General features: G+C 38.1%; 1 protein-coding gene across 7 annotated transcripts in view; it reads left to right on the forward strand.

Moving 5' to 3' along the window:
- The window catches only part of nuf (rab11 family-interacting protein nuf), an 820,792-nt gene that overhangs the window by 533,185 nt on the left and 270,301 nt on the right, over nucleotides 1–17,306 (forward strand). For 3 of the 7 annotated variants that reach the window (XM_070082903.1, XM_070082913.1, XM_070082907.1), the window contains exons 5-7: nucleotides 4,083–4,178; nucleotides 5,458–5,565; nucleotides 16,080–16,127. In XM_070082903.1, coding sequence (XP_069939004.1) covers nucleotides 4,083–4,178; nucleotides 5,458–5,565; nucleotides 16,080–16,127 — 252 coding nt within the window. The remainder of the gene's footprint in view (nucleotides 1–4,082; nucleotides 4,179–5,457; nucleotides 5,566–16,079; nucleotides 16,128–17,306) is intronic. The other 4 variants (XM_070082932.1, XM_070082936.1, XM_070082918.1 and 1 more) reach the window with 3 other exon arrangements.

Genomic DNA, 17,306 nt, shown 5'->3' on the forward strand with positions numbered 1-17,306 from the left:
TCTCCTTTTCTTCTTCTCTTTCCCTTTCTAACTGTCTTTCTTCTCTCTCAGTTCTCTCTTTCAAGTCTTTCCTGGATCTTAGCACTAATGAAAGATTCTAAATTTTTCCCTGTTATTCCTAACTTACTTCCAGCATTCATCCAAAACTGGTATTCATCCATACTTGCAAGAATAACTTAAACTATCAGGGGAAATGAAACGGGTATTAAAGAAAATGGAGGGTTCAATTCCTGCTCCGCTCAAACTGTAAATATGGATTTGTGCTCCAGTTCCCCGAATTAAGCCTGAATGCCTTCCACATCCCCCCCAGGCGCTGTATAATCCTCCGGGTTTAGCGCTTCCCCCTTGATTTTAATAATAATAATCAAACTGTAAATAAACCAGAGGGCTCGATCCCTGCTTCAATTAAAAAATATGTATTAACGAAAACGAAGGGTTCTATGCCGGCTCTGAGCAAACAGTAAGTAGAATGGGGTCCCTTGACCATCCAATCTTCTCACCAACAAGTGTCCTATGACAGTTCCCTTGATACAATAAAGAGCTCAATGAAACAAGTTGTCACTTTCAAATACCTGTACTGTAGTCCTACCATAGAGAATGATTACTCATGGCTGGTGGTAACCGTCTGTGTTATGCGGCGTTGAAGTTCCAATGGGAGATTCGGGATGGAGTTGAATCTTGATTCAGTAGAGTTGATCCTGGCAAGGTCGCCACTTGTGAAGGCTTACTCAGCCCTGTAACAACTTCATTCAGTATTACTCAGGCTGGCTCCTCCTCAGGAAAATTAATGAATAGAAAAAGAAATAATAATTCACAAAGATAAACACTATTTATTAAATCAAACATAAAACAACAAAACATGAAAGGTATATCCTATTTGAAAGAAAAATGAAAAATGAAATGAATAAAATAACATTTGAACTCAACACTAATATCTACAATGGTGTCTGGTGTTGGTGACACGGTTGTTGAAACCGTAGCCGTTGCTGATGATAAGGGGGGGGGGTCGCAGGTGTTGGTGACCATCCACTGGCTAGTTCTTCACAGTATACCAGTGAGTATTCTATCCTGAAGACAGGAAAGCAGGTTCTTTACCGCTGCAATGCTGTGGAGTTACTTCCTGCAATTTCATACAGGTGCACAGGTAGTTCAATACAAAATGGAGAAGTCTCTGGACATTAGTCCTTCTCCTGTTCTACTCGTTGATTGCCAGGTGACCCTCTCTGACATCCAAGCTGGAAAGATAGACAGGTTACCCACTGCTTAAATAATCACTCTTCATGGTAGTGTACAATATTCAAAAGACGTGGTGACTATTACAACAGTCAACCTAGAGCAAGACTGAAAGGACTAAGTTTATTATTGGTCAAAAGTGAAGCTTTCAACCAATAAATCCACTAGAATACAAGGCAGGCATGTACTTACAGTAGAGTTGGGAGCTGTGAGTCTAGTGATTTACTGTTTAACCAGAGCCCCACACGTCACCTTTCGGGGGGGGGGGGGAAGAGGGAGGGGAAGGGATAGCGGGAGCTAGACTGACCCTACCTTAACAAGCAGCCGGCAGTAAAACTATCAATTTCAGGGAGGGGGAGAAAAGGCAGGAAAAACGGGAGCTTGACTTACCCTACCTTAACTAGTAGCCGGCAGACAAACTATCAATTTCAGGGTGGGGGAGAAAAGGCGGGAAAAACGGGAGCGTGACTTACCCTACCTTAACTAGTAGCCGGCAGTGAAACTACTGTTACTATATATATATATTCCCTCTACACCTATCTATTGAACTTTTCCCTCACAGGAGTCATGGTAAGCAGAAATCTAAAGCCAAGACTGCAGTGCCTTAGTGTGCGCAACAAGGCCAACAGATTACTTGGATTTATCTCAAGAAGTTGGTATAAACCTTGGTAATAAATACCGACAAGTTGGTTTGCTTACGTGTCTTTCTAAACCATCTCAAGAAGTATAAGTAACAGAAGTCCAAAAGTTATTTTGCAGCTCTATACATCACTAGTGAGGCCTCATTTAGATTATGCTGCTCAGTTTTGGTCTCCTTACTACAGGATGGATATAGACTCATTAGAGAGCATACAGAGAAGAATGACTAAAATGATTTACTGTGTAAGGAACCTCCCGTATGAAGATAGACTTAAAGCCTTAAATCTCCACTCTCTGGAGATGCGTAGAATGAGAGGAGATATCATTGAAGTGTATAAGTGGATGACAGGGATAAACAAGGGAGATATTAATAAAGTACTGAGGGTGTCGAACCAGGTAAGAACCAGAAATAATGGATATAAGTTGGATAAATTTAGATTTAGAAAGGACATAGGTAAGTACTGGTTTTCTAACAGAGTTGTAGATGCGTGGAACAGGACATAGGTAAGTACTGGTTTTCTAACAGAGTTGTAGATGCGTGGAACAGTCTTCCTAGTGGGGTGATAGAGGCTAGGACCTTGTGTAGCTTTAAGAAGAGACTGGACAAATATATGAGTGGGAGGGGCTGGGTTTGATTGGTGTCATTGGGTACGGGAGTTACTTCTTGGGTGGCTTTAGGTAGAGATCGTTTTGATAAGGACCTGCCTCGTATGGGCCAGTAGGCCTTCTGCAGTGTTCCTACATTCTTATGTTCTTATGTTCTTATCAAAACTTTGAGGCCCAGTCCCTGGACCCATTATGTACCTCTGTAATCTTTTGACTACCGCCCACAGGATTGGTATGGGGTGCATAATAAATATATTAAACATAAGAACATAAGAAAGGAGGAACACTGCAGGAGGCCTGTTGGCCCATACTAGGCAGGTCCCTTACAATCCATCCCACTAACAAAACATTTGACCAACCCAATTTTCAATGCTACCCAAGAAATAAGCTCTGATGTGCAAGTCCCACTCAAATCCAACCCCTCCCACTCATGTACTTGTCCAACCTAAATTTGAAACTACCCAAAGTCCTAGCCTCAATAACCCAACTAGGTAGACTGTTCCACTCATCAACTACCCTATTTCCAAACCAATACTTTCCTGTGTCCTTTCTAAATTTAAATTTATCTAATTTAAATCCATTACTGCGGGTTCTCTCTTGGAGAGATATCCTCAAGACCTTATTAATATCCCCTTTGTTAATACCTATCTTCCACTTATACACTTCGATCAGGTCTCCCCTCATTCTTCGTCTAACAAGTGAATGTAACTTAAACTAAAACTAACTAACAGATACACAGATACAGACAGATACACAGATCCAGAGATACACAGATGTGGATACAGAGAGATACAGGGAGAGACAGAGGGGTACAGAGACAGGCAGACAGAAAGGGATAGAGACAGCCAAAGCAAACCAGCAGGCCAGCCAGCTGGCCACCTAACCAGCCGGCCTGCCAAACATGTATTACACATTCCTGAATTGTTTCTCTTTACTTAGGGCATACTTTATAGAACATTCTGGCAGGATGACACTACCAGTGGTATCAAAATTGAAAGGATGTTACACGTTGGTTATTATCGATGTTTTTGATATTTCCTTGGTATCTCCTGTAAGTGGTGGCGTATCTGGAGCTCGCTCGTAACTCTGATTTTGGCTTGCAACTCAGAGCAAAAAATCAACTGAGCGACGGCTCGTAACTTGGAAAACTCGTAACTTGGCACTCATAAATCAAGGTACCACTGTAATCTGTTTATGCATGGGCATATTTTTTATGCCTACTGTAGGTGTCAGTTGTTGAAACAGTCAAATTTCAGAATGGAACTAGTGTTTCATGCTTTGGGCTACAGTGTCATTATGTTGAAAATGGTATAAAATACCGACAAGTTGATGAGTTTTTTAAATGTTTTGCCTACACGGTAGGCTTCTTCAGTCGAATAGGGGCAGCAAGTGTAGCAGTGAAATATAGATGTAATTAGTCCATTAACCTTTGTTTCCCTACTACAACTACTGCCTCTGTATCTGACTGAAGAAGCCTACTGTGTAGGCAAAATGTTCCAAAAATAAAGATATCCAACTGTTGCACATGTCTTCATCATTACAATTTAAAAATGTTACAATATGCCATTTTAAAGATGCTACAATAACTGGCATATATTTTACAGTGGCTGCTCAAGTATGAGTGATCGGGAAGAAGAAAACTTTGAGTGTTATGGTGAAGCTGATGATATTGAGTGTGACTCTGACTCAGCCAGGATGGGGTAAGTTTGTCCTATAAAGTCTCAAAACTGTGTAGTAAAATGTACAATTTTAGTTTATATTATTCTTAATGAAAAATAATAATTTAGAACTTGCCATATCTAATTAGTATATACAGTGCTTTACATAAAAGATTTAGCCAGCAGTATTTAGAGCTGCAGAATAAAAAAAAATATTGGTGTGCGAGTGTACTTGTTTGCTGGGAATAATGTACAGTAGTGCACTATTGAATTTTATTGCTTCATAATCTTTAATAGTTCCATATATAGAAATTTAACTGAAAAACAGTTATTTCCAGTGAATGACTAAAGCAATTACTGTAATTTAAATCATGAATGTGAGACTATATAATACAGTGGACCCCGCTTTACGATCAGCTCCCAATGCTACCAATTATGTAAGTGTATTTATGTAAGTGCGTTTGTATGTGTATGTTTGGGGGTCTGAAATGGACTAATGTAATTCACAATATTCCTTATGGGAACAAATTCATTAAGTACTGGTACCTGAACATATTTCTGGAATGAAATAATATCGTAAACCAGGGGTCCACTGTATATATGTAATAAATGCATTAAGTCAGCATTAAACTGGAATTTTATAAAAGGTGATTTTTTTTTTCCATGTGAAAGGTAAGTACACTAGTTATAATTATGCTACACATACAGTCAGTTCTTGATGCCTATTTAGTGCAGTAACATTCTAGCAGTATTTAACATAATGTACATGATATATACCATATTTTCCAGCATATAAGATGCACCTTTTCTTTTTTTTCCAAAAGTCTCAAAATCACCTTGTGCCTTGTATGCTCAAGGTGAGGAACAAAGGCTGGCTCTGGGTTACTGGCAAGTGGTAGTCTCAGTGCTGCAGTATCGGTAAACTAAACTCCAGACACTCCCCCTTTGAAAATGTTTCCCTTAAAACTTGTGATTAGTAATTATTATAAATAATAATTTATATATTACCTACATGGAATATTAAAACCAGCTTCAGCCGATGTAACTAATTATGCAGCCATTTCTAACAGGTACTCATAATCATTTTGGTGTTGGTGGTAGTAGAGCCGATGACAAGCTGTGCAGGGTCCCATCTCTTTCAGCTACTGTGCCCATGAGCAACCACCTACTGTCTCACTTATGATTTTAAATAAAGTACACTGCATTTATTCCCAAGAATTTGCCTGCCTAAATTGGGGTGTGCTTTATATACAGGAAACTATGGTACCTATGATATGTAAACAGTTACACAAGAATAAACCAGTGTTTCATTCCATGACAGTGATGACTTGGACGGCAGCATCAGAAGCCCCCCACATTCTCTACCCCCTAGTAATTTTAGCCGCAGAAATTCTTGGGTCAGAAGGTCTTTACGTGGCTCTCCATCCAGGTATTGATCTGCGGTGAAGTTTTGCAAGCAGTAGCAGCATGAGGCACTTAGTTGCAGCAAGCATGCTTCGGGGTCATGGTTATCTATTTATTTACTTCATTTCACAGGAGCAGAATTATAGTACATTATGTACTTGTAATACACATACTATTTGATAATTTTTTTCTGAAAGGCAACCACACACTTATAATTCTGCTCATCTGTCTTGCATACTGTACAATATTTCTAACCTAAACAGGAAGAACACTACAAGGCAGGAGTGTTTTCAATAATTCTGAGAATGTTCAGAGTTAATTTTTTTTAATTGAAATTTCTAAAAAAAAAAAAAAAAAATAACTATTCAACTTTTATTATATAATCTTGCTAATGATACAACAGAGTTGTTATATGAAACTGGGCATGAGAATGATTGTCAACTTCAACAGTGTGATATTTTACAGACCTTTTGGCAGCATAAAAAAAAATTCACATGGTAGAAAATGGGTATAGGGGAAAATTATAAGTGCAGTAGTTGTCTAAATTTTCAACTTATTTAACTTAGATTGCATATGAAATACAGTAGTAATGATTCACCACATTGTAAACTATTGAAAATTTGATCAGAATTCAATCAGAAGGCAAATGACTAGCACCAACTTTAAGGAAAATGGACACAAATGCATAAGCTTGGGACACCTTTGTTGAAAATGCTTCAGCCCTGGGTCCTTAATCACTATGAATGCACAAGAAGTAAAAGTGAATACAGGCTATGTGTAGGGGCAAAATAGTAGTAGTAATAATGGTAGATGCAGGATGTCAAAGGCAAAAGTTTTATCTTACGGTTGTCACTTTGTGATCTTGTAGAATTTTTTTTTCTTTTTAATGAACTGGCTGTATCCCATCAAAGCAGGGTAACATAAAAATAAAATTCTTGTATAATTTAGTAATTTATACAGGAGAAGGGGTTACTAGCCCCTTGCTCCTGGCATTTTAGTTGCCCCTTAAGACACACATGGCTTACGGAGGAAGAATTCTCCACTTTCCTAAGGAGATGAGAGGAAATAAAGAAGAGCAAGAACTATTAAGAAAATAGAAGAAAACCCAGATGGATATGTAAATATGTATGCATGTACATGCATGTGTAATGTGATCTAAGTGTAAGTAGATGTAGTAAGATATACCTGTTATCTTGCATATTTGAGATGCACCAGCAATCCTATCATGTAAAACAATTAAAGGTTTGTTTCACACTCGCTTGGCAGGATGGTAGTATCTCCCTGGGTGGTTGCTGTCTACCAACCTATTATCTAGGTCTTATAGCATTATTTAGTTATTTTTTATTTCTGTCATTCAAGGATTTTTTTTTTCTTCAGGAGTTAAGATAAGATAAGATAAGATTTCGTTCGGATTTTTAACCCCGGAGGGTTAGCCACCCAGGATAACCCAAGAAAGTCAGTGCGTCATCGAGGACTGTCTAACTTATTTCCATTGGGGTCCTTAATCTTGTCCCCCAGGATGCGACCCACACCAGTCGACTAACACCCAGGTACCTATTTGCTGCTAGGTGAACAGGACAATAGGTGTAAGGAAACGTGTCGGAATTTCCACCCGCCGGGAATCGAACCCGGGCCCTCCGTGTGTGAAGCGGGAGCTTTAGCCACCAGACCACCGGGCCTAGTTTGTAATTTTATGCAAGTGTAGGCACAGAATAAAGCCTCTAATTATTCAGTGCATTGAATCTAGACCTAGGATAATATGCAAGACATTGAGTATCAGTATAGGTTATGTAAATCACTGCAATCACAGGTTGTGAATGGCAGATTATTCAAGGACAAATAAATCACATAGAATCAATATATATTTGATGTTCTGCCCTTTATGTGGTGATTGAAATGAGTTGGCAAAATCATAGCCTGAGAATTTACAGACGGTTAATGAATATCACATTTATGTGAGATTTTATAGGTATTTTTTAACTATTATGAAAGATGTTGGTAAATGACTGCATTGTATCAGAAATAGCTCCTTTAAACCCCATTACCTTGGAAATAATTGGGCTTTGTGAAAAGTTTTTGAACCAGTAGATAATAGAGCCCACTAGAAATGATATTTACCAATGAGACTCTGATCAGGGACAATAACAGTCGCACATCCAATATAATCTGATCACAATATTGCAGAAGCACAAACGAGTATAAATACAGGGGTGGAGAATTCCAGAAATAGTGTGCAAGAAGAGGTAAATTTAAAATAATTTGAGGACTGGGAACAAAATAGTCAAAGAAATGTCAGACATACCCTGGGAAAGTCATGAACTTGCTAAACCCTCACCAGTGCTTGGAAAAGCTGAATATAAAGGTTTACAAGGTCTGCATGAAATATGTATTGTACCAAATGCAGGACAAGCATAACTGATTGTACAGAAAAAAAAATGAGTTGCCAAACTGCTTAAAAACTTGAATGTTGCAATGAAGGAGAGAGAATATGAGCAAAGAGATTACTAAGGTAGAACAAAAACTTAAGCTTTTTCCACTAGATGGAAGAAGCACAAAGGGAACAAAAAGCTGTCCAGGTTATTGCGAGAAACCTCAGATATTTTAATTATGCAAAATCCAAGTTAAGAACTAGTATCTGTAGAATTGTGAATGTCAGTCACATTAACAGTGAAAAAGAAATGAGCAAAATTCAGTGTTCAGTAATCCAATAAACCAGTGCAGAATGGAAAATGCAGAAATTTTTCAATATCTCTGAGGCCCCACAGATTGTATAACTGACATAAATCCTAATCCCATGGAATTCGAAAAGAGAAATAGAAAACATTCCTGCTTATGCAACATCTAGACCATATTCATGGAGTTCTTTGTCAATAAAGAAGTGCAGAATACCACTAATATGTGTACTCTGTATCCTTTATAGAAAGAGCTTAGATCTGTGTGAAATCTGAGGGCTTTAAAAGTGCAGACATAGCTCCTCCAGACAAAGGAGGCAGTAAAGCATTGTCAAAGAAAGTGTGAGGAGATGCCACATAAGAAATTTTATGGAACAGCATAACCTGTACAACCCAAACTAGACTGAATTTAAAATGGGAATATCATTCATGTCACACCTTACTTATCCATTATGACTAAGATTATGGAGGTATTGGAAAAAATTAAAATGCAGATGTGGCATACATGGATTTTACAAGAGCTTTTGACATGTGACCATGGAGTAGTGGTACATAAATGAAGGTACAGTAATATGTATAACTGGCGACAGTAGGCAAATGGATATTCAACTTTCTGACAAATAAAACATGGATTAGTAGTCAACACGACAAAATCTAACATTGCATACTAAAAAAACATCAAAACCCCAGGACACTATCTTGGTGCCTTTACTGTTTCTCATCTTCATAGCAGACATGCATAAAAACACTTAGCACACTTTTGTATCATTCACAGATAGTAAGCTTGAAGATCACCCCAATAGAAGATTGAAAAATTGCAGGAAGATAAAAGCAAAGCCTTCCACTGTGTAGTGGAGAACACCATAGCATTAAATGGTGACAAGTTCTAGCTACCTAAGTAGTAGGTCAGTAGCCAGCAACTGCCCAGGGAGGTACTACCGTCCTGGCAAGAGAGTGTGAAACGGAAGCCTGTAATTGTTTTACATGACGGTGGGATTGCTGGTGTCTTTTTTTTTCTGTCTCGTGAACATGCAAGATTTCAGGTACGTCTTGCTACTTCTACTTACACTTAGGTCACACTACACATATCTTCTTTCTAGTTCTTGTTCTTGTTTATTTCCTCTTACCTCTATGGGGAAGTGGAACAGAATTCTTCCTCCGTAAGCCATGCGTGTTATAAGAGGCGACTAAAATGCCGGGAGCAAGGGGCTAGTAACCTCTTCTATATATATTGCTAAATGCGAAAGGAGAAACTTTCGTTTTTCCTTTTGAGCCACCCCGCCTCGGTGGGATATGGCCGGTGTGTTGAAAGAAAGATGTACACCCCTCTGGGTTTTCTTCTGTTTTCTTTCTAGTTCTTGTTATTGTTTATTTCCTCTTATCTCCATGGAGATGTGGAACAGAATTCTTCCTCCGTAAGCCATGCGTGTTGTAAGAGGTGACTAAAGTGCCGGGAGCAAGGGGCTAGTAACCCCTCCTGTATAAATTACTAAATTTAAAAAGATAAACTTTTGTTTTTCTTTTTGGGCCACCCTGCCTTGGTAGAATATGGCTGGTTTGTTGAATGTAGTAGTTCTAGCTGCTTATACATAGAATGAACTCAACTATATACGCAATTCAAGAGGATCACTAAATAGGATGAAAGGAACACGTGAAGGACCCAAGGATGATAATGTCAGCTGATGTCTCTTAAAGAACACTAATGCAAATGTCATGGAAGGCAGGAAAATGACAAGGTGGATGAGAATTCTTAATGCAAGGGAAATAATGACCAGGGTGACAGTATTGAAATGCCAGGAATATCTTGCTGACAGTACTGCTCTGTGTTGACTGCTCTGTTCAGGACAGGAGAGAGATCAGACCTGGAATAGATAAGTAGATTATTTACTTCTGCTTAAAGGGGCCAATAATGTATTTAAATTACTGAGAACACTGCTAAGTCATAAAATATGTATCTTGGAGTAGAGGAAAGACATAGAGATATGCAATAATATATACTGTATGTAGAAGGTATTTGAGGGTCTAGCTCTAAATTACTTGCTGACATAATAGCATGTCGAGTGAGACATATGGAAGAATATGTAAAATAAATCCAGGAAAAGGCAGGGGTCATGGACACAATAAGAGAACATTGTATCAACATCCATGGTCCCAGAATATTTAACATTTTACCAGTAGATACCAAAGACCCTGCCTGAATAACTGTAGAGGCCTTTAAGAGGAACCTTGAAAAGTATCTCCAAGTGCCAGATCAACCAGGCTGTGATGGGTATGTGGACCAGCACATTGCCAGAGGCAAGCACCAGACAAACCTGGTCCAGGTGTGGGCTGTGTGAGCAAAAACTCGAAATTCATCAGAGATATAAAGGTATTTCACACCACCACTATTACCTCACTCTCCTGAGCCTATTCAGTATGTAGCCTGCCTTCTCTCATACTTTTGTAATCAAAGTGACAAGTTTCCCAGGACTGAAACATTTTCAGTGAAGCTGTTGTAAGTGTATGCATCAGTGTCAGTTTCTCTCGAGTCAAACTGCAACTTCTCTGAAGCTAAATGTAGTTTATAAATATTGTACCATGGAGATGATTGAGCTGAAGAAATTTTAATTCATACATATAATTCATTGAAAATTTTTTCCACCTGCTATGAATTCTACATTTATTCATAATAAATTTTATTTAAACCCTTGACTGTCACAACCCCCAATCCTAGAGTGTCTGTGTTGCAAAATATTTAAAAAAAGAAAAATATTTTTTCTTATGAAATGATAGAGAATCTTTTCCCGATGGTTTACCTGGAGAGAGAGTTTACCTGGAGAGAGTTCCGGGGGTCAACGCCCCCGCGGCCCGGTCTGAGACCAGGCCTCCTGGTGGATCAGAGCCTGATCAACCAGGCTGTTGCTGCTGGCTGCACGCAAACCAACATACGAGCCACAGCCCGGCTGATCCGGAACTGACTTTAGGTGCTTGTCCAGTGCCAGCTTGAAGACTGCCAGGGGTCTGTTGGTAATCCCCCTTATGTGTGCTGGGAGGCAGTTGAACAGTCTCGGGCCCCTGACACTTATTGTATGGTCTCTTAACGTGCTAGTGACACCCCTGCTTTTCATTGGGGGGATGGTGCATCGTCTGCCAAGTCTTTTGCTTTCGTAGTGGGTGATTTTCGTGTGCAAGTTCGGTACTAGTCCCTCTAGGATTTTCCAGGTGTATATAATCATGTATCTCTCCCTCCTGCGTTCCAGGGAATACAGGTTTAGGAACCTCAAGCGCTCCCAATAATTGAGGTGTTTTATCTCCGTTATGCGCGCCGTGAAAGTTCTCTGTACATTTTCTAGGTCGGCAATTTCACCTGCCTTGAAAGGTGCTGTTAGTGTGCAGCAATATTCCAGCCTAGATAGAACAAGTGACCTGAAGAGTGTCATCATGGGCTTGGCCTCCCTAGTTTTGAAGGTTCTCATTATCCATCCTGTCATTTTTCTAGCAGATGCGATTGATACAATGTTATGGTCCTTGAAGGTGAGATCCTCCGACATGATCACTCCCAGGTCTTTGACGTTGGTGTTTCGCTCTATTTTGTGGCCAGAATTTGTTTTGTACTCTGATGAAGATTTAATTTCCTCATGTTTACCATATCTGAGTAATTGAAATTTCTCATCGTTGAACTTCATATTGTTTTCTGCAGCCCACTGAAAGATTTGGTTGATGTCTGCCTGGAGCTTTGCAGTGTCTGCAATGGAAGACACTGTCATGCAGATTCGGGTGTCATCTGCAAAGGAAGACACGGTGCTGTGGCTGACATCCTTGTCTATGTCGGATATAAGGATGAGGAACAAGATGGGAGCGAGTACTGTGCCTTGTGGAACAGAGCTTTTCACCGTAGCTGCCTCGGACTTTACTCTGTTGACGACTACTCTCTGTGTTCTGTTAGTGAGGAAATTATAGATCCATCGACCGACTTTTCCTGTTATTCCTTTAGCACGCATTTTGTGCGCTATTACGCCATGGTCACACTTGTCGAAGGCTTTTGCAAAGTCTGTATATATTACATCTGCATTCTTTTTGTCTTCTAGTGCATTTAGGACCTTGTCGTAGTGGTCCAATAGTTGAGACAGACAGGAGCGACCTGTTCTAAACCCATGTTGCCCTGGGTTGTGTAACTGATGGGTTTCTAGATGCGTGGTGATCTTGCTTCTTAGGACCCTTTCAAAGATTTTTATGATATGGGATGTTAGTGCTATTGGTCTGTAGTTCTTTGCTGTTGCTTTACTGCCCCCTTTGTGGAGTGGGGCTATGTCTGTTGTTTTTAGTAACTGTGGGACGACCCCCGTGTCCATGCTCCCTCTCCATAGGATGGAAAAGGCTCGTGATAGGGGCTTCTTGCAGTTCTTGATGAACACAGAGTTCCATGAGTCTGGCCCTGGGGCAGAGTGCATGGGCATGTCATTTATCGCCTGTTCGAAGTCATTTGGCGTCAGGATAACATCGGATAGGCTTGTGTTAATAAAATTTTGTGGCTCTCATAAAAAATTCATTTTGATCTTCGACTCTCAGTCTGGTTAGCGGCTTGCTAAAAACTGAGTCATATTGGGACTTGAGTAGCTCACTCATGGTAATGACACCAAAAGTAGGAAATTTACAGTTTCAACTACCCAATAAAGTGGTCAGAAATTGGCAATTTTACCAATTTCATGCAAATTAAAAAATATGCCAATTTCAAAATACATGTATGGTCTCAAATGAACAATGCAGACAATCCTGGCACTAAAATAACATTTGCAATATTCATCAGTCACATCTCCAGGCCCCTCTTATTTGTAGCTCTTGCTTTCTATTTTGAATTTTTATTCACACAAAAAATAGAAGATTTACTGTTATGCAGACAACTGCATTATTGTAATAATTGTGTAAATAATGTCAACCCATTCGTGGCTGCATATTAGAATGGCTAGTTGGACATTTATTGGACAATGATGTCATTTGTTTACTCTTAAACATCAGCAAAATTCTAACATTTCCGCTACATTTCAAGGTCCTTTTCTTAGTGAAACCAATCAAAATCATCTCTATTTCTTTGTCTTCCATTCTGACAAATGAGACCAATAAAACGAGAATATAACCATAAATACTATACAAAAATACACCTCAAATTCGGTGTTTTAATAAAAAAAAACACGGTCAGTTTTTTTCTCATTATGTACTGCATGCTGCAGGATTTTTTTTTATACACTGACCACACAGACCCATTCTCTCACATATGGGCCTACCACATTGGCTCGTATATATGGCTGAAACAGTCAAAGGGTTAAAGGTCAGATAACCTTGAGAAAGTATTAAAATTGCACTTTGATTATAATGTTTGCTAATCTTCTGTGATAGAAGAGAATGAAAGAGAATGGGATGTATGGAGTTAAGTCATGGGAATTGGTCATGCTATCCTGTATGTATCAGAGCAAGATTTATGTAGTAAAGAGTGTCCTGGGTTGTGCACTAACAACTGAATGTACAATTATGATACTTTTCCTTGTGCATTTTTACCTGTTAGTAATACAGTAATTTATATAATTTTATTAATCTGTATTTCAGTTTCGCATATGAATGTTACTACAGCAGTATTTTACATTCTTGTGTATTTGCATGTGTGTGTGTGTAGTTTGTGTTCTTGGGAGTTATAAGCATGACATTTACTCAATTACTTTAGACTGTAACATTTACTTAATTTATCTGTGGATTGTGGTTTTTGCTTCTTAAATATTTAATACATCAATTCTCTTTAATATGCATTACAACTTGTTTATTTAACAATGATTTTTACTGTGCACAGAGGTTCTGATTCAAATATACATTCTTCTTACATGATGAACCATGATGAAATGGCAGCTTAACCATTTGTATTTTTTAAATCAGACATCAATTGTCATTTTGTGTATGGTGTAATACATACAAGTATGGAAAAAGGCACAGTGCACACACAGGGTCTGTTACCTTGTATTTTTCCAAATTCTACTAACCATTGCTTCATTTTCTTAACAGTCACATGCCATATGTACATCTTTTGAGCTACTCACAGCATATTTTATGATTTGTATCTATTGCATCATCAATATCTTGCTTAATCATCATTGCATTTGCAGTGTTACTACTGCTCCTTTTAGGTAAATAGTTAATAATGGTGAACTAGGGATGTGGGGATGAGGGTTCTTAAGACAGAACCATAGCTTTGTAATTTCTTTAGCCCAAGTGTAGCTCAGTGCTAGCAAAAGAAATTTGAAATACGGTATTAGTGTTTTCGCATGCTCTACCAGGGCTTGTTCAAGTGACATGCTAGAAAATTAGTTTTACTATTAAAATTCATCTTCAAACTGGGCTGCAAAAATGTGCTATACAAGAACTTTGCATCTGAACTTAGTACAGGAACTTAGCATCTGAACAGTTTTATATGAGGAATTAGACATCTGCAATAACTGGGTACCTTTCAAGAAGTTTTGCCAAAAAGGGCCTTATCAATTCAGGACAGAGGTAAATTTGAAGGTGTGGAAACTCGAGATGGTAAAAGTTGAAGTATTCAGTCCAGCAGCCAGGAAGCTGGTGTTCAGCACCTTAGGTTTGATAAATCTACAGCATAGGCAGCAAGATGTACTCTATACTAGAATCTGTCGGCCCCTTGCTGGCTTCCAGGCAGAGGGACTGATGACTTGACCTTTCACTGTCTTCTGTGCATAGTTCTGCAAGGCTGAGGGATTGATTATCTCAATTTTTACTGTCTCAACTTTCAACAACTTCAAATTTGCCTCTGTATTGAATTAATAAAGCCACTGATTGGTGGGACTTCTTCAAATATACTAGTGTTGAATATTTGTCTATTTTATCTTGTCGCTATTATATATCAAAATTCTAATGATGCATTTTATATGATGCAAATTAGGTATATTTACATTTCAAAATCTCTGTATAGATATTGTATGAGCACATTCAATCCTTTGTTTAATGCTACTACTCAACAAGGATATATTCCACACTGGAAGATAGATCAAGAGTATTATATCTAATATCCTGGTGGTATTTATTTTTTAATGTGTGCTGTACTTCAAAGACTTTACAAATTAATTTGTTTTTTTAATTTGATCTGCAAAGGAAAGAGCTCTTTGAAGTACTGTAGATATAACCGTTAGTATAGTGTAACTTTAGTTTCACACAGATACACTTAAAATTGCTATTTGACCTGCTGTGAGTTTTTGCATTGGTTGGTTTATTTTATATTAACAGCACCCACTTTTCATGGCAGCTTATTACGGGGTATGCTTTGAGTTTACAATGCCTATATCAAGTATTAAGCATAGCAGTTATGTACTGTGGTTTGTAAAGCAGTAAAGCTTGCTGTAGTCAGAGATTTCTTGAAATATAACACCTAGCAAATCTTCATGTGCAATGTGTATAGATAGCTTCTTTATATAGTTTGATGACTAACATAAATTTACTTTGGTTTTTTTAGTACTCAAAAACCACTATATTATAAAAGACACTAAAAATAAAAGTTTCACTTGAAAATTATCTTCAATAAATTAAGTCTGATATATGAACAGTTGTCTAAAAACTTGTTTTTCATACATCTCAATTTTTGTTATGAAATGGCACTTATTTTATTTTGAAGTCATGTTAAAGATCTTGGTGCATTAGATTTAGATAAGCATAAACTTTTAGCATGATATAGATATAGTACAGTACTGTAGTGAATTGTAATGGACAAGATATGGTCTGTGCCTGGCTTTAAATTTTCTCAGATTCAGTTCAGTTGGTTTCAGGAATGTAGTCTGTCTTGATCCCTTCTTCCTTTTTTTTTTTTTTTCAATCTGGCTTTATTTCCTTTCAATAGCGCACAGGAGAAAATCATCCCTCCTCGACGCTGGGCTTCCTTCAGACAGTAAGAACTCTTGCCCCTTTTTTTTTTATCTCTGGTGGTGGTGGATTTAAAAATTAATTTTCTTAAATCTGAATGCTAGTATTACCTTGAATTGAAGACACAAGTGCAGAGTAAGCTTTTATCATGACTCTTTTTGAGCTGTGTAGAGCTCTATTCAGATGTCTCAATAAAAGCTTGCTCTGTGTCTTTTATTTAGTACTGCCAGCAGTTGTGCCTGTGTATTCATAGTATCAGCTTGTTCATATACAAGAAGATAAAATTTTATTTGAATTAAAGCATGTTGTGATGCAGTATTTATTTGAAGGTTTACAGTGTCTCTTAAAGGTAAGTGCTTCAGATGTTTGGTAATCAAGCCCAAATATGAAGAGAATTAAAGATGTCTTATATAATTTTTTTTCAACTAACCAGCTGTATCCCACCAAGGCAGTGTGACCTGTATAAATTTAGTAATTTATACAGGAGAAGGGGTTACCAGCCTCTTGCTCCTGGCATTTCAGTTCTCTTACGACACTCGTGGCTTACAGAGGAAGAATTGTTTTTCACTTTCCCATGGAGATGAGAGGAAATAAAGAAGAATAATAATAATAATTAAGAAAATAAGAGAACCCAGATGGGTGTGTAAATATAGATGTGTGTACATGCATGTGTAGTGTGACTTAAGTACAAAAAGAAGTAGCAAGATATACCTATTATCCTGCATGTTTGAGACAGAAAAGATACCAGCAATCCTACCATGTAAAACAGTTAAAAGTTTCAGTGCACACTCAGTTGGCAGGACGGTAGTACCTCCCTGGGTAGTTGCTGTCTACCAACCTACTACCCATATAATTATTATATTGTGCCAAAACCTTTAAAAGACAATCCCTATAAGTTGAGTTATTTTTTTGAATGGACAGTATTATCATAGAAAATTTTATTTTGTACAGTATTAAAGCATTGCTATTATTTATATATGTACTGTACTGTATATTGTATTTGTAAAATCTGCTTGCTTAAGATTTGTGAATTCAGTGAAGGTTAAAATAATAGAATGTGTGGTGTTGTAGAGGCGTTTAATATAGTATGGTGTAATAAAAACTGTGCTGGAATTACTGATTACATTACAGGGATGATCAAGAGGGTGTATAAATCTGGGGTGGAGAGTAGGAGGGGCAGGGATTGTCCCAGGAATGTTGCAGG

This window comes from Cherax quadricarinatus, chromosome 1, assembly GCF_038502225.1.
Source record: "Cherax quadricarinatus isolate ZL_2023a chromosome 1, ASM3850222v1, whole genome shotgun sequence".
Taxonomy (NCBI): Eukaryota; Metazoa; Arthropoda; class Malacostraca; order Decapoda; family Parastacidae; genus Cherax; species Cherax quadricarinatus.